At 37.6% G+C, this 23,308-nt stretch overlaps 1 protein-coding gene across 1 annotated transcript in view; it reads right to left on the bottom strand.

The window, feature by feature from the left end:
• The window catches only part of LOC107873438 (vacuolar sorting protein 18), a 71,024-nt gene that overhangs the window by 5,788 nt on the left and 41,928 nt on the right, over positions 1-23,308 (bottom strand). The window contains 5 exon segments of the mRNA XM_047402575.1: positions 8,687-8,848; positions 9,101-9,222; positions 9,225-9,261; positions 17,012-17,239; positions 22,134-22,322. Of these exon segments, the coding sequence (XP_047258531.1) occupies positions 8,687-8,848; positions 9,101-9,222; positions 9,225-9,261; positions 17,012-17,239; positions 22,134-22,322 (738 nt within the window).

Below are 23,308 nucleotides of genomic sequence, written 5' to 3'. Positions count from 1 at the left end.
AGTGTAGACAATGAATTCTTTAGGCATTAAATAGACCTCTCACGTCTTCATTGCTCAATAAACAGAATATAGCTCTTGCTGGTAAGTACTCCACTTTTGTCTTGCTTTACTTAGCTTCTCACTGAAGAAAGCAAAAGGTTTCATTTGTTGTGATAAAACAGCCCCAATGCCTACTCCACTGGCATCACATTCCAACTCAAAGGTTTTGTTGAAATCTGGTAACACTAATACAGGAGCTTGTGACAGCTTTTCCTTAATCTCCATGAAACTAGCTTCAGCTTTTTCATCCCATTTGAACTTCCCTTTCTTTAAACATTTAGTGATTCGTGCCATGATAGTACTAAAGTTCTTCACAAATCTTCTATAGAATGTGGCTAAACCATGGAAGCTCCACACTTTAGAGATAGTTTTTGGAGTTGGCCTCCCTTTATTGCATCTATTTTAGAATCATCAACTTGAATCCCCGCACTTGAGATAATAAAGCCTAAGAAAACTAGTTTTGTTTCAAGGAATACACACTTCTTCAAGTTAACATAGAGCTCATTCTCCTTCAATACATCCATCACCTTTTTGACACCTTTTTGACATGTTCAAAATGTTCCTCCATATTTCTGCTATAGATCAATATGTCGTCAAAATAGACAACTACAAACTGTGACAAGAATGGATAAAGAACCTGATTCATAAGGCGCATGAAAGTACTAGGAGCATTAGAAAGTCCAAATGGCATAACTAGCCATTCATACAACCCCTTTTTTGTCTTGAATGCAGTCTTCCATTCATCACCAGGTCTAATTCGTATTTGGTGATATCCGCTTCTCAAATCAAGCTTCGAAAACACCTTTGCTCTACTAAGTTGGTGAAGCATGTCATCCATTCGTGGGATAGGAAATCTGTACCTTGTAGTGATTTTCCCCATGTTCCTGACCTCTTCTACCTCTTCATTCAGGCTCAATTTCAAAATTTTTAACTCATTCTTTCCATTTCCCTACTTTTTGGGATTGTAGTTGTCTTCTCTTGACACTTTTTATCTAAAGCAGCTTTCCTTTCATCAATTCTTATAAGACGACCTAGTGTTTCTTTCTCAAACCTACAAAAGCTACCCCATAGGTGTTACTCAACTCTAAGATGTGAGAGTATACCCCATTTGAAGCTTTTGTTTCCGCTACTTCTTGGATGTTGGGTGATTGAATACTCATAGGCTCCGCATCGATTATCGGTTGAATTTGAGATCCTTTTTTGCTTCTTGTGAATCAACAACGCCTACATCATCAGCTCTCTCTTCTGTGGATACTTTATTTCCGACCTCTGCAGTTAGGTCAACTACGGCCTCCATTTGCATGTTTGAATCTCCCCATCCGATAACCTTCTCTGGTGTGTCGGATCCTTAGGGTAAAGAACCGATACGTGTTGGACCAAAGGATTGGGTCCTTTGTCTTCTTCGATGTGAAGCCTTGGCGGTATTTCAGTCCACAACTGTAAGACAAAAGTCATTCCGGCACTATTGATGGACACTTCCTTAGGAATTTCGAACCATATCCTTGCACACAAATTCTTTCCCATTTGAGATGGTTCCAAAGCTTTGTCTCCTCTGTTTCAATTTAATCTCCACAAAGGTTTTCGATGGTCATAAAAACAGTATTTGACCAGCGGTGTAAAGGAAGACCCACAATCCGAGTCCAGGTTGTGGTGGGCCTATCTCCCTCTCCCACTGTGCCTAATGTCGGACTCCACCATTCTAGCTAGAGAAAAGTCTCGTTTCGAGTCCAATCTCTAACAATCAATTCTTCTGTTGTATTCCTTCTTGCAAATTCAAAGAGGAATCTTTCTTCCCCCATTTCATAAATGTTTAATCCATAATTGATTTTCCAGACCCTGCTAGTTCATCTCCTGATTTCTGACAAAGTAGGGTAGATTTTATCCCTCACTTCAAATAAACCCACCAAACTCCTTTTCAATGCCTCATTTATTGTGTTGGTGTTGTCATAAATGAGACTGAGACCCTCCACCATCAATGACAGTTGTACATTAACTTCACTATCACTAATATTTATCCATTTGCTACTTTTGAGGGCTTCTGTGTAAGGAATATTGTCGTCTACTAGTCTTTGTTTAAAATTTTTCTCCTCCACCTTCTAGGTAAATATAAATTTACCTATCTTCTCTGCTATGAACTCCCAACCGGAGTTAAAAGCCAGTTCTGGGATGATTATGATTGGCCTTCTTCCCCTCACTATCAAGCTAATATATCTCCCAAACTTGTTAAAATTTCTAACACAGAAGATCTCAAAAAGATTTTCCATTTTCTTCCACTTTTTGACCACATTCCCTTTCGTCTTAGATGCCTCCGTTAGTACTTGGATGATCCAGGTCATCGATCTCTTGCTGAAGGAATTTGTAGTGATAGCATTCTCCTACTTTCTGTCCATTCATACCACTCCCCTGTTGTCCCCGTGATTCGGTTGATATCAAAAGACTTAAAAGCCAACTGCAACATATATACAATCTTCTATTTCTAGAAGGTTTGAGAAAAAAAAAACAGTGATGATTTCAGATGACCGTAAAGATTGCCGGAGGGAAAAGGTGGTTCCAAATGTGGTTTATGACATATCTCCGTATTCGTGCCTATCGCACATAACCTTAATAATAAACTTTTTGGCTAAATCAAAGCTGACTGATAAGTTGGAGGGAACTGGGTTGAGAGACCCAATTGCTGCTTACATTATAGTTGGGTATTAGTGCATTAGAACATTTCTTGTTTAGGTCATGGTCCTCGTGGAAAGGATTAAAGAAACACAAGGAATTGGGAGAATTGGTGGTAGCAGTAAATGGGATTTTCCTTAACTCACTGGTGGCGTGAATTGAGAGCTAGGAGGGTCGAAAGTTCTTGCATTCAATTGTAGTATTCATATATGATATTTCCCTATAACTATATTTCTTGAATTTGACTAGGAAGAATATCATTATTAAATTGCTCTTGGAAAATGACGGGACAGAAGATAAAATTAATGATTATCCCATGACTGAAAGTAACGATAATACTATGATTTGGTATAGAATAATTATTGTGCAATCATTAGAGTAATTATTTCAGCCAATTAGAAATACAAGTTAATGTATTGGTTCTATTTGAATGCCACTGTTCTGGCTTCTTGTTCGATTATTGTACCAGATTTACTTCAATTTGTATGCTTGTTAGGATTATTATTTTGGGACAAGGGCCTTAATATATTGAATATTCACTAATTAAGTTTGGATGGTGATACTGGGATATATTTTCACCTTCCAAACATGGTATTTGAGGTGTAAAATATAGAAATTAACGTAAGCTTTGAAACTTGAGCATATATTCGAATTCATAAGTTATGAATAATTGGACTTTGTGATTTTCTTAGGGATCCGATTAATTTGACCAAAGATTGACTTCGAATTGTCCTAAAATTATGGAAATGGTTAATTAGCACATGTTATTCAATTATTTTAGAAGGATTGAGGTCATTGGAGGTTACCTTGGTGGACTGTCTTTTCAAGGTAAGTTAGACTTTAGGTTTTGAAGTTTTGCTTTTCAAAATCCATTCTGAAAATATGCTTTATCTACCTGTTCCATGTGTTGGGATAAGTGTGTGCTTGGGAAAATCGGTGGTCTCTTTTGATTAGCCGTATGTATCTGATTTTGTGAAGAAAATGTGGATATCAGGTTAATACATAGTAGTGTGGCATAGTTTATGCCATGACGTTGGACACAAGAAATTATTTCTTCACTATCATAATATACATGGAGCATTATGTATGCCGCCGAATATATTTGGAGCATAGTATGCTGCCGTAGACTCGTCAAAGTATTGGTTAATTTTCATTCAATGTCGTTTATGACAAGTTCCTTAAATGTAGATTGTGTTGAGATTGTACTCTTGATGGTTAAACATTATTAACTGTGTCCATACATATATATTGTTTGGTGATATAATTGTTGTGGTTATTATATCATGCATGTTGATGTAAGATTGTATTTCCCAACATTTACTACAGAATAGGTTATATTTACGCATAACTCACTCCTAACTTGCATCGTCCCTGTATATACTATCGTCGGGATGAGGCTCGTGGTTGACGAGTTTGTTCGAGTGGATTACGGAGGTCTCTGCGTTGTTTTTAAAGGTTGCCATTCCAGCTTCATCTGTCTTATGCTATTCATTTCTTTTCTTTGGGATTTGCTTGCCCAATAGTTAAACTCATGTAACTTTATCCATTTTTCTATGATCATCGTGTGAGATTTAGGCATACTTAATTATTATTAATGTGTTTGAACTTGTAGTTACCATCTCTCAATGCCTAACAATTAGTTAAGGGTGTGTTTGGTATGAAGAAAATGTTTTTCATGGAAGATGATTTCCTAGAAAATGTTTTCATCGAAAACAAATTGATTTCTTATTTTCCCATGACTAATTGGTGAGTGAAAAACATTTTCCGGAAAATATTTTCTAGTGGTTGGGCGATGAATGAAAAACAATTTCCAGAAAATTCTCCCTCCGCCCCATTTTGTGTCATAGTTTGACCGGGTACGGAATTTAAGAAATAAGAAAAGACTTGATGATTTTTACCAAATTGTCCTTAATCAAAAAATGTACTATTACTATCTTTAATTAAGTGGAACCTTATAAGTGGGATCAATAAGGGTAAAAGTGAAATTGTGCCTTTAAATAGTAACCAAATAAGGAAAGATGACATACTGTTAACGACAAACAAAAAAGAAAATGGTGACACATAAAATGGGACGAAGGGAGTATTTTTTAGTGTTTGGCTAGAGAGTGGAAAATAATTATTCGGAAAATAGCTTTTGACCGAGAACCAACCATGACCATCGATTCGGGACCCGACCCCGACCCTGACTCCCACACACGACTCCTTCATCCCGACTTAAGCATCGACCTCGATTCCCACCTCCCAATTCGGGACCGAACCCAACATTAAACTCAAGATTTGATCCCAATACTCAACCCAGGACCAAACCCCGACCCCAATTTTTGACCAAAACCCAAACCAAATCCAACCCGACACCCGACCGAGCTGATGACCCCAACTCCCCACCTGAGACCCCACTCCCGACTCCCGACTCCCGACCCAGGACCCATCCTCAACTCTCAACCTGGGACTTCACACCCGACACTAACCCCAACATCTGTACCGAAACCCAACCCAGACACTTGAACCGATTCGATCAACATCCAAACCCAACATCTGACCCCCGAACAAAAACCCAACCCCAATTCTCGACCTGAAACTCGACTCCCAACACCAACCCTAAAACCTGTACCGGGACCCGACACCCAAATCGAGTTCCGACACCAACCCCGACCCTTGACTCCTACCCAAGACCCAACTCTTGACTCCTAACTTGGGACTTGAACCCAACACCTAAGCCCAACACTGGACCCGAGACCTAACCACAACTTCTGAATCAATACTTGAATCGGGGTTGGGGCAGGGAGACGGTCCCGATTAGGGATCGAAGGTTGGGAGTTGGGTCGAGATCATACCCTAATTCTCATCTCGATGTTGAATCCCAAGTTGGTGTCGGGAGTTGCTCTCGTATAAAGTTTCAGGTAGGGTCAAATCTTGGATCCCGAGTTGAGATCAGGTATCCAAACCCAAGTGAGGTTTGGGAGTCGAGGTCGAATCCTAGGTCTTGTATCTTGGATCAGGGTTGAGAGTCAGGTCTCAGATCAGGAGTCGGGTGTCGTGGTTGGGTCTCGAATCGAGGTCTTGAGTTAGATCTCAAGTCGAGAATCGATAGTTAATCCCGAGTTAGTGTCGGGAATCAGTACATTTTCCAAGACATTTAGGGTGTGTTTGGTATGAAGGAAAATGTTTTCCATGAAAAATATTTTCCTAGAAAATGTTTTCATGGAAAATAAGTTGTTTTCTTACTTATTTTCTCATGTTTGGTTGGTGAGTGAAAAATATTTTCCAAAAATATTTTCTAGTGTTTGGTTGGTGAATGAAAAAATATTTTTTAGAAAATACATTTTAGTGTTTAGCTAAAGAGTAGAAAATATTTTTTAAAAAAATATTTTTTGCCCCCGGAAAATACTTTTTTTAGGGTGTGTTCGGTATGAGGAGGAAAACATTTTTTAGGAAAATAAGTTGTTTCTTTACTTATATCCTTGTGTTCGTTATGCAAGTAGGAAATATTTTCTAAAAATATTAGTATATATTCAACAAAAAATAATGAGATGAATTCGGTAAGGAGGGTGGGGCAAGAAAAAGGTTTTGAAATTTTTTTAAAAAATAAATTTAAAAAATTAAATCTTTTTTCTTGGGGAGGGGGTCAGTAGGTGTGTGTGTAGGGTGCGGGGGGTCAAAATAGATGGTAGGGGGTGGGGGGTAAGAATAAAAATTTGAATTTTTTTTTTGAAAAATAAATTAAATAAATTATTTTTTTGGGAGGTGGGGATCAAGGACTGAGGGTGGGGAAAGAAAAAAATTAAACTTTCATAAAAACAAATTAAAAAATTTGAATTTTTTTTATTTTTTTTTTTGGAGAGAGGGGGGTTGGTAACAAAAAAGTTTGAATTTATTTTTAAAAAAAATTATAGTTTTTTGGAGTGGGATGGTAGTGGGAGGTCGGGGTGGGAATGAGGTAAGAAAAAAGTTGAATATATATTTTTATTGGATGGGGGTGGGGTGGTAGGAGGACGAGGTAGGGGTAGGGGTTAGTGATTTTGAGAGTTGTACGAATATTTCAACTTGAGAGTGAGGTTGAAAGATAGTTTTGGAAAATATTTTCCTTACTTTTTGAAGGGAAGTCATTTTCCTTTGAGGAAAAGGAAAATAAGTTGAGCTGAAAAACATTTTCAAAACATTTAAGCCAACCAAACATAAGAAAATTGAAAAACATTTTTCGAAAAATGTTTTCCTCCATACCACACTCACTCTTAAAGCCAATCAAACAAAACTATAAAACACTTTCCAGAAAAGTTTCCTTCATAACAAACCACACTCTTCGCTTAATGGGTGATGTTAGTTGGGTATCGGTCACATCTAGAGGATAGTTTGGGATGTGACACTTTAGCACAACAAAAAAAAATTGCAACAGAAGTAATAATTTCGTTATCCAATATACAACAATGCCAATTACACAACTACTCAAAGTTGAAATTTATAGAGAAGAAATCGATTTTTGTCAAAATAACTGCCATTTTTTTGCTTCTTTTGTAAAAAGGTAAGAATTCACTTCCGGTGTCATTGTTTTAAGCTCATGCTTCTCTAAAGCGTATGACATCACCAAGTGATAACCCCTTGCTTTGAAAGGCTTCATAAGCTTTGTGAAACGAAATTGAATTTTAAAGACATTGCTTACAAGTCAGATAACGACAATCCTTGAACAACAGCCACCCATGCCTGCTTGAGCACACCTCCACTATATCCGAGGGATACCTATCACCTCCTGCCAGAAACAGGTTGATTTAACTTTGTCCACCAAGGCTATGGGAAGAAATCACCTAGTGTTTGTTGTTTTTGGGAATTTGAACCTAATACAGCATGGTTCTCAACCCACTTCATTAATCACTAGACCAAAAAAATAAAAATAGCAACAGCAATGCCAAGAAGATGTTTTCCATCTCAACATAAAATTGTCCGATACACACAATTAGTGTATATTGTGTACTGTATAACATAATTGCCTGATAGACGCAATAAAGTATATACTTTGACATAAAGATCTCGGACTTGAAGTCAACTCTTGCAATTCACTCTATTCAAGTCTATTAGGTTATTTATCAATTGTTCCATGAATGTTGAGCGTCTAAAAGTATATTCTTCCCCTTCTCTGTTGACAAAGTTACCTAAAGAAACACCAACCCGTTTTACCGCACACCAGAAAACCAAAGAAGAACAGAAATTTCCACATTGAAACTGTAACTTGTATTATCTTTTCCTACACCATCCTGAAAAAACAAAAATGAAGAAGAGAACTTCCACCATAGAACAATAATCCCACAGTCCACTGCACTCCACATAAAATTACCCATAATTCTCTCATCACCCTCCAATCCACTGCAATTTATAGATGAGAGCCAATGGGATCGGATAGATGTTTACCCACCCAGATTTTGAGAACATTTTCCAACTAAAGCCAATTACAAGAACTCATCGTCAATGTCTAAAAGACCCCACTTGTATCCATGAAAACTTGTTAAACCAAGGTTTCTTCAAAATGCCTAGACAGCTAAATATTGAGAAAACTAGCACTCCACCGGAAAGAAAAAGATGTTACCATCAGAAACACTGTTACTTTCTCCAAAAACCTGGCAACATGCAAGATAACTATCTCCATGCATTGGTTTAGCGGTCAAGGCTTAGGCCATATCCAGAGGAGGTCATAAAACCAAATATCAACTTCACCCCCATCCCTTGAGTCAAATCTAGCAATTCCTAAAGAGTGAAAACAAATATTCAAGCAAAGAATCTAATTCTTCAGGTTGTCATAATTGCATTGAGCAAAAGTGACAAGATCATTCTAAACATGCTTTGTCAATGTCAATAATGCAAAACACAGATAAGCCAATAAATAAACATGTGCCTCTCAACATATATGAAGATATGAGAAGACAAAGCAGTACAACCAGTATTCAAATGACAAGCAGAAGCTGCGCAGGAAAGGACACTCTCTTCTGTTACTTACTTGAGCTTGATTAGTGCACCTTGTCACATGAGCAATCAGGCATTGTGCATGAAACGCATGTCCACATGGGAAGACATAGAAAGGAGCCATTGGTCCAACAGCCATATAACCTGTAGTCATTCGATAGTCACCACCCACATTTAATATTTTCCGCCGACAAACCTAAAATGAAAATACCGAGTGAAGGTTAGTAAAATAAAAAAGAAAAGAACACAAACTAAAGCAATGCATGTGCAACAGTCTGGAAACAAAAGATATTGCAGATGCAATGAAAAATAAAATACTTGTCGGATACACATATAGTCCTCAAGTCTCAGAATCAGATCATATGCCTAAGGGTGGAAGAAATAAGCAATTACAAGCATATGATGGAGGCAATGCTGAAGAAATGCAAAAGAAAAAACATTAGGAGACCATTATCCCACATTCCTCATCCCGATCAATGACAATATATCGTTGAGCAAGAGCGCTGATGTCATTTCTAATGTTATCGGCACCACGGGTTGCATCATTCATCTCGTGCTTTAGTTTTTCGATTGCTCATTGTAATCCTCTAAGGATGAGCAAATTGCTTCCTATAAAAATTATTGAAAAAGATTAATCTAGAAGCAGTTGAACATAGAAATGACCATTTATAGAATGAAAAGACAACATAAGTGTAAGAAAGGAGAGAGTTTGTGAGATAACTCAGCTTGATTGTTTCATCAAGCCACCAGGGTTTAAATAGCTAAAGTATGTCGTTATATAGTTAATATATATAATAGTATTCTTAGTGTCCCACATGTTTTTTAAAATCTGTGGTGTTCGGACCAGCTTTTGCGCACCTCGACTAAATCCATGGGATACTTGCTACCTTCCACTAGCAACAAGCGTCAGATAACTTTGTCCAGCAAGGTTAGAACGGATGGAAAGAATCACCTAGTGTTTTTGGTATTTGCTGGGATTTAACTTGAGACCTTAGGTTTTCAACCCATTTCATCGGCCACTAGGCCAGTGGCCACACCCTTGGATGACTTAGTGTCCCACATTGGTTAATAGGTATGTTGATTTTGTTAATTAATTAACAATGATTTAGGATAAAGCATTTTTCCTCTTCCTAGCTTCTAAGTCGATCAAACTCTTCACTTTTGATGTCGCACCCGTGTCGATACCACATAGGTGTAGGTGAGGGTGCGAGAACTGTACTGGTTTTAGTCAACGATTTTGGATACTTGATCAAAATCAACGGAGAAATTTGGGGCAGATACTATTATTTAAGTAATCAAAACAAAAGCTATTGTGAAATTGAAGAAAATGGAGTACCTTGTATACAGAAATTACTATGTCAGTCCGAGTGCTTAAGTCACCTTCTTGGATTCTCCTCTTGATCAATATTTTTTCCTTATGATACCTCGTAAGTTTTCACATAATTTAGACATATAATTTTGTTTTTAGATATTTAAAAAAAAAATTATCTAATTCCCGCACCCGTATCTATACCTGGATTCGTACACCTTAATGTTAAGATTTAGATTAGGAAGGATCCAACCTCTAATCTGCACTTGTATCTGACACCACACCCGAGTCCGAGCAACTCGGCATACTACAACTAAAGGAAGAGAATATTTCTTTTTACTGTAATTGACTGTCTTTCCTTAATCAATTACGATTCACTTGTATAAATACCCTTTCTCATGAGATGTAAGGACATACTGAAACAGAAAGTAGCAATTTCTTCTTTCTCAAATTCTACATGGTATTAGAGCTAGGGCAGTAAAAGCTCACATCTGGTGTCTTATGTGATAAGAATATGACAGCAAACCTTAAAAAGTAAGTTCTATAGAGTTGTGGCTAGACCACTTTGTTGTATAGGATTGAATGTCGGCCAATTAAGAACTCTCACCTTCAGAGGATGGAGGTAACAAAAATGAGGATGCGTAAGTGGATGTATACTAGGGGAGATAAAATTAGGAAAGATAGAGGGGGCAAGGTTGGAAGTGGCTTCAGTGGTGGACAAGATGGGGAAGCAAGGCTAAGATGATTCGAGCATGTGAGAGGAGCATGAATGCCCGGTGAGGAGGTGTGAGAGGTTTTCAGTGATAAGTCTAAGGAGAGGTAGAGGTAGACCCAAAAAAAAATTAGGGAGGGATGACTAAACAGGACATCACACATCTTCGGTTCAACAAGGACTTGACCTTATATAGGAAAACATGGAGCTCAAAAATTAAGGTAGACAATTAGCAGGCAGTGTAGAGCACGATTCTAAGCTGGAGCACCTATTTGTTCCATAACCAGTATAATTATTATTATGAGAGCACTATCTATTTCGTCAATTACACTATTAATGTTGATTGTTTTTACTTTGGTTATCTTTACTAAGCTATTTTCTTTCGGCAGTATTTTTATCATATAGCTTATTTACTTTTGCATTTGTTCTTCAAAATTGTTATGAAAATCAATTTCTTTTTTCCTAAGCCGAAGGTCTATCAGAAACAACCTCTATACCCCGCAAAGGTAGGGTAAGGTTCCTTTTTTCCAAAAAGAGGTCAAGTTTTCTCTCGCCTTCAAGTTGTCGGCGATTAAAACTCTGTTTCTGTTAGTGTTTTAAAAATCCAATACCACCACAAGTTGCAGTTGATGATTCCAACCTGGTTTTCTGATGCGACAGATCTTCCGATGGATTTTTCCCGTGTTTTCTTCTATTCCAAGTGATCGAGTTGAAGATAATTTCCATCTAGAGTTCTACAAAATTATATGTTGTGGAACCATGTTGCTCGGACTCTTCAATAACGTCAAGGGGCGTGTGTCGAATTCGCCAAAACTAGTGTATTTTGGAGAATCCGACACGGATACAGCATCGAAAGAGAAAAGTTTGCGCAACTTAGGTGTGGATGCATGGAAGTTCTGATGCATGGAATAGGGTTATTATTTATTTATATTTTTAAGTAGCTTTATTTGTTATATATTTATACTTAAGCAGCTTCATTTATTATTCTACAATAAGGTTTTATGTTTCCTAGTTTCATAAGGATTAGGCTTTCTATTGATGTAAGTCCAAAGTTGCTCGAACTCTCCAAAATATTGTCGCACCCGTGTCAGATCCTCGAAATGTACTACTTTTGAAGGATCTGACCCACACATCCCATGACATTTTTCAAGAGTCCAAGCAACTTAACAAACCTCCTATTTAAAGGGAGATATGAGGAATAATACGTACGAATAGTTTCAGTCAAAAATAAGAGATAATAGTTCTCTCTTCCATTAAATTCTAAGGTTTCAATCTTCCTTTAACGAGCTGAATTTATCTATAGAATAGGTCGATCTAGGAATTCGAAAAAAGGCAAGGGAAAGTCGAAATCAATTGATTCAGACTTTTTTGTTCATCGTCCAATGACTCGATACTTCTCCAAAGATCCTAACAATTTGGTACCAGAGCCTAACACTATGGAAGATGAGATCAATTCCAGATTCCAAGAACCCATAGCTTTAGAAACCCTAGCGGATTCTAAACTTGCAACGATGGAACAATACTTCGATGAAAGAACTGTCCAAGTAGTTATCCAAGAACAACTTTCTGGCATGGGAATTGGCTGCACAAAATTAGCAACGCAAGGAACTAAATCGAGTAGTGCCCTGACAACTGGCCAATCAATAACTGCTGCTGCTAGAGGCAATACACTGCTGCCTATTCAACTAGCCAATCAAAATCATCCAACAAAAGGTAATTCACATTCATTAGTACCACGGTATGCAAGATGGATTTTCCTACTTATGACAGCACCAACAACCCATTAATTTGGGCACATCATTGTGAACCATTTTTTAAAAATCAACATACAACGGAAGCGGAAAAGGTTGGACTTGCCAAGTTTCACACGTTGGGAGAAGCACAATTATGGTACTATCAACTTAAAAAAGCAAAGGGGCCAATGAGTTGGGAAGGGTTTAAGAAATGTTTCCAACGATTTGGACCTCCTGAATGTAACAACTCAATGGGTGAATTAGTCACGCTTCGGCAAACTAATCCGCTGAAATTTATCAACGTCGGTTTCAAGAGAAGTTGGCTAGGGCTGATGAGCTTATTCCAAAACACTTGCACATGGGTATATTTATGGCGGGGTTAGATGATTCAAACCATCTGACCTATTGGCAATCATGTGTAGGTCTTTAGAACAAAAACACCAACTGCAAAAAGCAAGTAACTTTAGCAAAAGGGCATGGCAGCAATCTCGGACAAGTGTAGGCAGCACAACAAACTCAAATAAATCTGGTACTACTTTGGTCGACTCATTAACCTCGGCAAATACCCAAACCAGCAATCAAACCCCTTTTTTCAAGCAATTAACTCGTGTAGAAATGGCAGAGAGGAGCTAAGAGGTTATGCTATAATTGTGACGAACTATAATAAACAACTCACTAGTGCACACGACTTTCCTAACTGGAATTGGATAATAGGTGACACTATTCCAGAAATCTGGATGACTGCACTGAAATTTGAGCTTGAGGACAAGCTCTTTCAACGCGAGGGGAGTAATGTTATGGATGCGGGGAAGCATGGAAGTTGTGATGAGTGGAATAGGGTTATTATTTATTTATGTTTTAAGTAGCTCTATTTGTTATATATTTATATTTAAGTAGCTTTATTTATTATTCTAGAATAAGTTTTTATGTTTCCTAGTTTCACAAGTATTAGGCTTTCTATTCATGTAATAAGACTCTTATTTAAAGGGAGCTATTTAAAGGGAGATATTGAGGGATAATACGTACAAATAGTTTCAGTCAAAAACAAGAGATTGAAGTTCTCTCTCTCATTGAACTCTAAGGTTTCAGCCACCCTTTAACGAGCTGAATTTATCTACAAAATAGATCAATCTAGGAATTCAAAGAAAGGCAAGGAAGGTCGAAATCATTGATTCAGACTTTTCTGTTCATCGCCTGTGACTCGATCCTTCTCCAAAGATCCTAACATTAAATTTTCTGATTTGGAGTCCTCTTATATCTATGAGTGACCAAGGATAAGATTATAAAGTCCATCTGATTTATACCCGCCACCAATGATCCGTGATGTACTATGTTCCTGTATAAAAACAGTCACCACACAATAAAACAGAGTAGTTAACTCTCTTTTAGTTTTCCTACTCATTGATAGCTCTGATCTCACTTATTTGGCAAAAAGTTCACAAAGGTCTCTTTTATTTAAACAATTATTTATTTTAAGGATAATTTGAAATATTGTAAGTCTTTTTAAAAGGCAAAATACATATGTGTCCTTTAACTTAGCCTCAGTTGGCATGTATGCCCTCCAACTTTGGGTGTGCACAAGTAGACACATAAACTATCATAAAACTGAACAAGTCAACACATGTGTCCTCCGTGGCAAATCTCACGCGATTTGACATTTGGCTAAGCGATTAACGCATATGAGATTATAAGGACTACCAGGAACATAACGGACTAGATTGACCTATTCCAGTTTCCATGGGCCATTTGTGACTTTTGGAAGAGATTGAGAGTAAGAAATAGTGGTGAAAAAAGATTACTCCTAAACCAACAATCCAACTACTGGTAGAAAAAGAAGACTGAGAGGAGCAAGTAACGTTATTACTTGTCTAAGCGACAGAAGCTATCTTAGAGGATGTCCATTTACATGCTTTGTACGAAAGGAACTCACTATAATCCGATAAAAAAACCATCCGGAAATCCAAAGTATTAGATCCAATGAATTTTGAGCCAAAAGCATATGATCCGAGTGACTTTATAATCGAGTAAAGAGAGATCGACCAAACAAAACCGAATATCAAAAACTGGTTGCTCAACCTTCATGGTGCTGAAGAATCTGCGGAAAGTAGGCTGTCCGATGACTGGAGAGTTGCTAGTTGACAAAGATTTGCCTGCGGAAAGTAGGCTGTCCGATGACTGGAGAGTTGCTAGTTGACAAAGATTTGCTGGAATTGCCGAACAATTAAAACATGGCTGGTAAACAAGTCTGAGGTGGCCATGTTAGGGTTCCAGAAGAATAGCAGAGGTGACTCAGAAAGGCTGGAAAACTCCCATGGAAAGAGATCTTTCCAAATGTTGGACAAAAATGGTCTCACGGGACTGGCACGTGTATCAGACGCGCTGGAGTCGTAAGACCAGCCGGCGCATGATGGCAAGTCTACCAGAGTGTTTTTCTAGAGTTCTCTTGTCAGAGCTCCCTCAACCTCATGGCGGTATCAGTGTTGGCAGAACACCCACCAGAGAAAAAAGTGACGCAATCAGCCTGAACTAAATCACCTGAACACGGTGACTGTCTCGGACTCGCTAATTACTGGACAACAAGGGTATATTAAGGCCCTGATATCATGTGAGAAAGAAGAGAGTTTGAGAGATAACTCAGCTTGATTACTCCCTCAAGCCATTTAGGGTTTAAATAGCTAAGTGTACACATTCTAAGAAAGGAAAAAGAATCAAAACACATAATTACAGAAATGGAATTAGCCAAGGTGTGTGCAAGCTGGCCCGGACACTACGGTTATCACAAAATTACAGGAGTTTATCGAGCTATACTATATTTACAAGATCGTCGAATATTCTAGGATATCTACAAGATTCTAACAATAAGCATTAAGCACTAAAAGTAGCGCTATACCAAGGTTTAAGGTGATCCAATGTACACCAGCAGTTGACCAACTAATGCTAAAATCACTTGATTGATCTTAGTACCAAAAGAAAAAAAGCCTCGATTGATAACTTACTGCGACAGGTAACGTACGAGATCAGAAAAGCCTGAAGCTCAAACAACTCTTTGCTAGGAGTCAGAAATCAGAAAACTCACTGATCTTCATTTTTTCATGAAACTGAAATTGCTTGTCCAAACATAAGAATTTGTTTGATGAAAACGAAATGGAAGAGAAACGTATTCTCAAGATTCCTTCTGAACCAATCATAAATTTCGTAAGAGAGTCGTGATCGAATTGACAATAGAGAGATGAAAGAGTGGTAGGCAAGGTAGTATAAAAATCCCACACTCAGCCTGGTATTCTGCTTTTTAGAGTATGTGTTGTCAACTGGCAAAATGCAGGACCATAGCACTTCTCATTGAGACCTAGCAGTTGCTCTTAAATTTTCATCTCCTTTCTTCCTAATCATTTTCTTTGATTTTACCAGTGTTATCAATGGTGAGCGCCATGTCACCAATGGCGAATGGCGAGGCGAGGCGAGGCAGTGTCGCCATATGCCTTCGTGGCGATGCGACCTGCGAAAGGCGACGTCAAGGCGAGAATGGCAATGAGGCAAGGCAAGGAACTAAAGGCAATGCCTTTTTATTTAAAAAAAAAAAAATAGGGTTTTAAGGATAAAAGGTAATTTTAGGGATTTTATTTCCATTTTGCTTTGACTGCTACCATTGAGAGGCGACAACGACTACGAGTAATTCCGGCGACTCTGACAGGCAGCGACTGGTAAGTCATTTATCTATTCTTTTTTCTTTTTCTACTTTTTCTTATTTTCTCCATTGGTCAGTCATTACTAACCCCACTAAGTGAGAATACACTGGGTTTGTTGTTGTTGTTGTTGGTCAGTCATTACTCATAGTCTATTGATGTCTTCTTGATTTTGTTTCTTCTTCTACTTCTTCCTCTGTTTTTTTCCTTCTATTTCTACCTCTATTTTTTTTTTTTTCAGAAAGAGTAAAAAATAGTATCTACTATCTATTTTTAGTTTTTGACTTGAAATATTTGCTAATATATTATTGCTATTGAGATTTTGATTATTTATATATGTAATTAAATATTTTAATCTTTTGGTATTAATTGTCGCCGCACTTCCAAAATGCGACCGCCTCGCCGCTCGCCTCCCCACGTGGTGAGTCAGAGCCTTGTCGCCTTTCGCCATCCAAAACACTGGATTTTACCCTTATAAACTTGCGTTGATCAGAAACAGCTTTTGTGTTCTTCTCCGTTGACGTGAGAAAAGATAAATATATTTAAGGCAAGGAATTTATTCGGTAAGCTCTATATAAATTTAAAGGATTAAAACAAATACTCCCTCCGTCCCATTTTATGTGTCGTCATTTGACCGGGCACGGAGTTTAAGAAATAAGGGAAGACTTGGTAAAGTTTACCAAATTATCCTTTATCAAAAAATGTGCCAATATCTTTTTTTTTTTAATTAAGTGGGACCAATAAGGGTAAAAGGGTAATTGTGTCTTTAAAAAGTTGCCAAATAAGGAAAGGCGACACTTATTTGGGGACGAATTAAAAAGGAAATGATGACACATAATTTGGGACGGAGAGAGTTATTTTTTTGAGAAAGAAAATATAAATATTATTTAAAGCAGTGAAGTACTACGCTAGTGGAACTTGCCTTGAAGTCATCAATTAAAGCAAAGTCTGGGAAGAAAGGTAAGATGTCCTCAATCTTTAAAAGATCATCAGTTTCCTTGAGAAAAGCAATTGCCTTTCGTATATTTTCCCTTTTGGTTCCTTTTTCCTGCTCAATGGCATGCTTAGCAATCATAAGCCAAAGCTTCTTCCTCAAGTCCTCATCATCTTCTACCTTGTCTGTTTCAGCCATCGCAAGCTCTGGATCAACCTATTGAATCATGGGAAGTAGTGAATGGTATCTTCTCCTTACGAAACTTATATAAATATATTTGCAAGTGGAAAGTGCCAAAATCCGACAGGATCTATAGGTAAAGCACAAAATTTCAAGAACATGCCAAAAAACATTAAAATATCCAAATCAGTTCTATACCAAAACTCATTCCACAGGCATAACAAAATAATCACAAATAATCTTTTCCATCAAAAAAGAATAGAAAGCAACTAGCTTCAGTTGCATATTAACTCCAGTAGCATATAATGTTAGTTCATGATTAATTTTAGCAACAAAAATTGGTATGAAATTAAATTGAGCATATAATATCAGTTTCAAAAATCAAACTCCGCACATATTCCAGTCACAAAATTTATTACAACATGCAATCATAGTGCCAATATTAAAACCAAAATTAGAAGAGAAAGCAGGAGTGTGCAAGACAAAGTAAAACAGACCATCTCCAAGTCTACTAGTGTTCCATCAAATTCAGAAACACAAGGAATAAAAAAGCCCTCTGAGAGCAAGCCACTTAAAAAATTGACATATGCACAGATATATGTCCTTATACAGTGAACAGAGTTTAATCGACTTAGTCCTAGTCCTATTAAGCTAGAAGTCAGGAGAGAGCAGATATAGTGGTTCACTAAATGACCCATCTAACACAACTTAATGTTGTAAAGGTGCACAGAAACATTGAAGCTAGGTGCCATGCAGCTGGACGCTACTCCTCACTTAGTTGAGGCGTTTTGCATGCATCAAAAGCACACACCTTAGCTCAATCGACTAAATAAAAACATAAATTCAGAAGCACTATCAAGAAGGGAAAGGCAATAAACAATAAAATTGCATGCTAAAGAATGAATTAATTATTAAAAACAACATTATTACAGATATGTTAGTGACTAAGAGTAGAATATAGAACAAGGATATCATCACTAAATTCGGATTAGACAACTACAACAACAACATACCCAGTGTAATCCCACAAGTGGGGTTTGGGGAGGGGAGGGTGTACGCAGATCTAACCTCTACCTCAGAGTTAGAGCGGCTATTTTCAATAGAGCTTCAGCTTCAAGATAAACACAGTCTAGACAAGAAGTACTGAAAATAAAAGAAGCAACAGACGGTACAAGAAGCAACAACCGATAATAGCAAAAAATAACCACAACAAAATACTACTATAATCAAACAACACAAAACAACATATAGTAATTTGGATTATACAATTAAAATTTCATTTTTTGGTAAAAGGGTAGCCCGGTGCACTAAAGCTCCAGCTATGCACAAGGTCCAGGGAAGGGCCCCACCACAAGGGTGTATTGTATGCAGTCTTACCTTGCATTTCTGTCAGACTATTTCCAAGGCTTGAAGCTGTGACCTCTTGGCCACATGCCAACAACTTTACAAGTTACTCAAGGCTCTCGTTCAAAATTTCATTTTTTTGGTACAATTAAAATTACATTTTTAAACAATTACATGTTTATAAAGGGTTTGAACTTGATTGTCAAATCCTTACTTCCTATATCTTTTATAAAGTAATACCCCCAACGATCCAATTGATGTAATGCTTCTTTCCTTTTTAATCAGTCCCCCAAAAAAATACCTTTGCATATTTAGTAACAATTTAACTTTAAAATACTTATTTTACCCTTAATGAGATGATCTATAGCCACACAAATATTCTAAAGCTTATTTTAGACGACAAATTACAAAAGCCTTCATTTATTTATTAAAAACATTGTGCAGAGTCAAAACACCCCCACACTGAATAATTCTTATTAGTGTTAGGGCAAAAGGTGCCCATAAACAAGATTATCCCTTTGTTGGCAACCAAGTAATAAAACACACCTTCTGCGGTACTTTAGGTACCCAAATCGAGCTATATGGAAAGGTGACCTTCCCCTATTCAAAAGCTTTGCATAATCAAACTTACCAGAAAACACACCATTACACCCACCCACCCACCCCAATATATATATTGCTTAAGTCCTGTGAAGTGCTTTGTTTCTAGAGCACATGACCGCGCCTTGAAAATCTGTAACCTCCCAATCCTAAAAGTTCCTCCTAAACCTCAAGTCCCAAACGAGCTATGGTTAGATTGTCATTCAAGTAGTGCGTGAAATATCACTTTTTTTTAATTAAAATTTTTGGTCCATTTCTGGACCATTTTATTTAATATCTGCTAATCAAAACAAATCAGGCCCAAGTTTAAATAATTGATCCCGATCCAAAACTTGACCCGGCCCATACAAAGAAGATGAAAGGTTTCCAAAAAATGAATAAAAGGCTTCTCTATACTAGAGTACTCAGTACTCTTCTCTTGCCATTTTCACCGCCTCCATTTCATGTGTTTCTTAGGTGAGAATCGGAAGTTTGTGTTGTACCTGCTATGGGTAATCTTCCAGCTCCATCCTTGTCTTGCTGTACTCATGCTCTTTCTATCATCTTCACTCGGATCTGGTGAGTCTTTCATCTCCACTCTTGCTTTTCTGCTCCTTCTTGATCCTAGCTGATAACTTGGCATTTCAGATGGTTGGGGTTCATCCCCATGGTCTTGGAGGTATGCGGTCAGTATGCACCTCTTCTCACTGCATCATAAGTATTCATTTCTTCCTTTAAATTAATCTCTGAGCTGCCCGTAATGATCATGTTGTTCTTGCTTCGCAGGTATCGCTGTTCTTTAGACCCTGAGAAGTATGGCCTGCTGTGAAGGGAAGCTCCATCTGCCCTTACTTTTTGCGAAGGTTTTGGTAGATAGATCTAGCTAGTGTTAGCACAGTAGAGTAGTGATTATTAGTGCTCAAACAATCTCTGTGCCCCTGCTTATTTCCCGTGGGCTTGTAATATATGGGACCCCGGCTCTTTATGTGACTGCCTTTTAATCCTGTGCTTCTTGTAATTATGCATGACATATCACTTTGATGATTACTTCTCCAAACATTTATAGAACTTCTCCAAACACTACAGAGCTCATCCTTCTCCCAACCGTCTTGAATGACACATTGGCCATAAACTCTTCCCAACGCCTCAGAATGTTTCTCCACAGTCGGCACATGCAGGGCATGGTAACATCTTTAGTTCGCCAAACTCCTTCCTAAACCCCTTAATTCTCCAGTAACGCATTCCTCCAAAAAGCATTTCCGTTCAATCTCAAAACTCCATTATTAGTCTCCTAATAATGTCTAATTGAACACCATCAAATATTCCAAGACCTTATGAGACATGATGGTCTCCTACCGCCCCAAATGAAACTTCCAAGCCCCGTTTGTCAAATAACATTGAAAGTTATTACAATTTTTTGATTTATTAATCCATATAATTGTTGTCAGCATTTATAGTTACTTTTTTCTGCATAACACATACATTTTTTTATTCTCTCTTCTTCCACAGTTTATATCACTAAAGTGTGTGAGGTCCTGTGATATTCTCCTTTTACAGCATTGGCTTAGATACTCTTGAAAGCATGTTCTTACATTCAAAGATAAATACAACCTCTAGCAATTATTCCAAATTTTAATAAGCAAATTGGGCAAGATAAACCTAGTTATATTAGGACCAAATTAGAAAAAAAAAAATAAGTTTAGTCCACATCAATCCTTGGGATCATAAAGATGATAGAATCGAAAGCAATGGAAAGATATATTTAGATGTGATCTGATAAAGAAATTGACCTTGGGTCTAACTCAACCTCACAAGATAGCTCATTAGGGGAGGATTGCCCAAGCCCATATAAGGAGACCAAGGACTCTTTAACCCACCGAATTTGGGACTCCAATATCCCCCACACACACCCAGGACTGGACATCCGGAGTCCGGGGTGTGGACGATATAACATAGGGGGCCCAACATAGGAAACAATGAATTGGGTGGGTCTGGCTCTAATACCATGATAAAGAAATGGACCTTGGGTCTAACTCAACCTCATAAGCTAGCTCATTAGGGGAGCATTGCCCAAAATCATATAAGGAAACCAAGGATCCTTTAACCCACCGATGAGGGACTCCAACCAAGCAACTAAAGTATGAATGTTTGATGACTATATGTTTGCTTCCACATTGTTTGTTTAAAATGAAAATATGTCATTTTTCATCATCCATATACTTGAAAGCACAGTACTGAACTTTGTAACTCATTTTTCATCATCTATATACTTGAAAACACAATATTGAGATTCATAACTCTATGGTTTGGGGTCAAGTTTGATTTGGACCAAGAGCAGGGGAATTGCTGAAGTCAATTGGTATTTTTAATTCCTTAGTCTTTTACTCCCATTTTGTTTCTTTGTCTTTCAGTTCAGTCATGAAACGTCTATACAGTTATTAGGTGACACGTGTTGCTTCTATTATGGAGTTTGTTAGGGAATTCTCAGTGTAGGCCAGCTGTCCAGCTGAGTATAAATAGAATGCAGTGTACACGGAGAATCATCTTGAAATTTTCCTTTTTATCTTTTTAATTTCATTGTTATTTTAATTCCTTATTCATCAAATCATAAGCAGCTTCTACACGCCACCAATGACTTTGATTTTGGAGCAAAAACTTGAATATAAATAAGGAAGAAGTAATTCAGATAAGTCTTGTTGGACTTTACACTCTTTTCTCTCTTTATTTAGTGTAAGTAACAAGTATAGCTTGAGCTAGACAACTGGTTCTTAGTCTTGTTTACCTACACATGTGATAAGTAACAGTCAATAGACCAGCCTCATGGCTTCCACTTCCTCTTTCAGCTTAGTCTAAAGGACAATAAATGATGCATGAGAATCGGTAACATGACAAATCAGCTAACTTAATAGTTAATGTAGTCATAAATTGCAGAATATAAGCAGTAAAGTTAAAAGAACCATCAAGCGACCAGGAAACCCAAAGAGAGCAATCAGTATTAAAACAGAACCTGTAGTGCAAGGGCAACTGCTTCTTCGTGCATAGACATCATGCTGTATATATGAACACAAGCTCGCATTCTCTTTTCCTTGAGGCAAAGGCGTAGCGCATATTTGGGATCATAAAAGAATTCAGGGCCACCTGGTTGCCCTTTACCAAACTTGCATTCTAGGAAACTCAGAAGAGCACTCTCATCTTCCTACTTCGAAAAAAACATGAGGGACAAAATTAGGTTCAACTAGGCATATTTATAATTGACAAGCATGCAACTAACATCTAGCAAGTCATTGAGTGCACAAAGGTATTCCAAGATCTCTCCGCAGCAATGATTAAGGACTTATCATTCCATTTACATGACAAAAGTTCAAAATCTACCCCAAATAAAAATAGACCTTGTTCCCTTTCCGTGGAAAATGGAGGCAACCCCTGATTCTAACTAGAATTTGCCAAGCGTCAATTCACATTGGACAACTTCTTTTGGTTTGTAATTAATCTTCTTCGGGGACTAAGATAACCCAACACTCCTCCAATGAAGAAACAATTAAGTTACAAAATAATTACATAAGTAGTTTTTTTATGATAGTGGTGTCCGGGCCACCTTTGCACCTCGACTAGTACACCGGGTACCTTGCTACCTTTAACACGAACAGGTACCAAGTAACTCTGCCACCGACGCTTGGGCAGAAGAAATCACCACACACTTTTGCTAAGACCTCATGGTTCTCCTTTCACTTCATTGACCACTAAGCCACAGCCTTGGGTACATTAAAAAAAAGAAAAAGATAGACCACATAAAGCAGTATGGATTTCTCCTAATTCTTGCAAGTATAATTTGTAAAATGTATTGAGCAGAAAGTTAAGCAGTATCACAGTATAAAGCAGAGCATATACACAAAGAAGTCCTGATTTCTCCCACTTTGTGCAAGCACCATTGTATATCTTGTTATGGTTACATGTATGCTACCTTTTATGAATTTGAATAAACTACGCAGCAACAAAATGAAATCATAATTTATCAAGATGTATGGCTTTCGATAGGGAAACTAACATAATGTTTAAATTTTGCTGTGGCTTCTCTGCATTTGCAACAGAAAAAGTGCAAGAAACAGAAGAATGTGCAAGATTAGTCAGTGGAAACGAGTAAAATGAGTGCAAAATACTCAAAGATATCGCGGATGGGAAACT

The sequence above is a fragment of the Capsicum annuum genome, unplaced genomic scaffold (genome assembly GCF_002878395.1).
Source record: "Capsicum annuum cultivar UCD-10X-F1 unplaced genomic scaffold, UCD10Xv1.1 ctg2447, whole genome shotgun sequence".
Classification (NCBI taxonomy): Eukaryota; Viridiplantae; Streptophyta; class Magnoliopsida; order Solanales; family Solanaceae; genus Capsicum; species Capsicum annuum.
The sequence above is the reverse complement of the archived record's forward strand: the minus strand, read 5'-3'. Positions and strand labels throughout refer to the sequence as shown.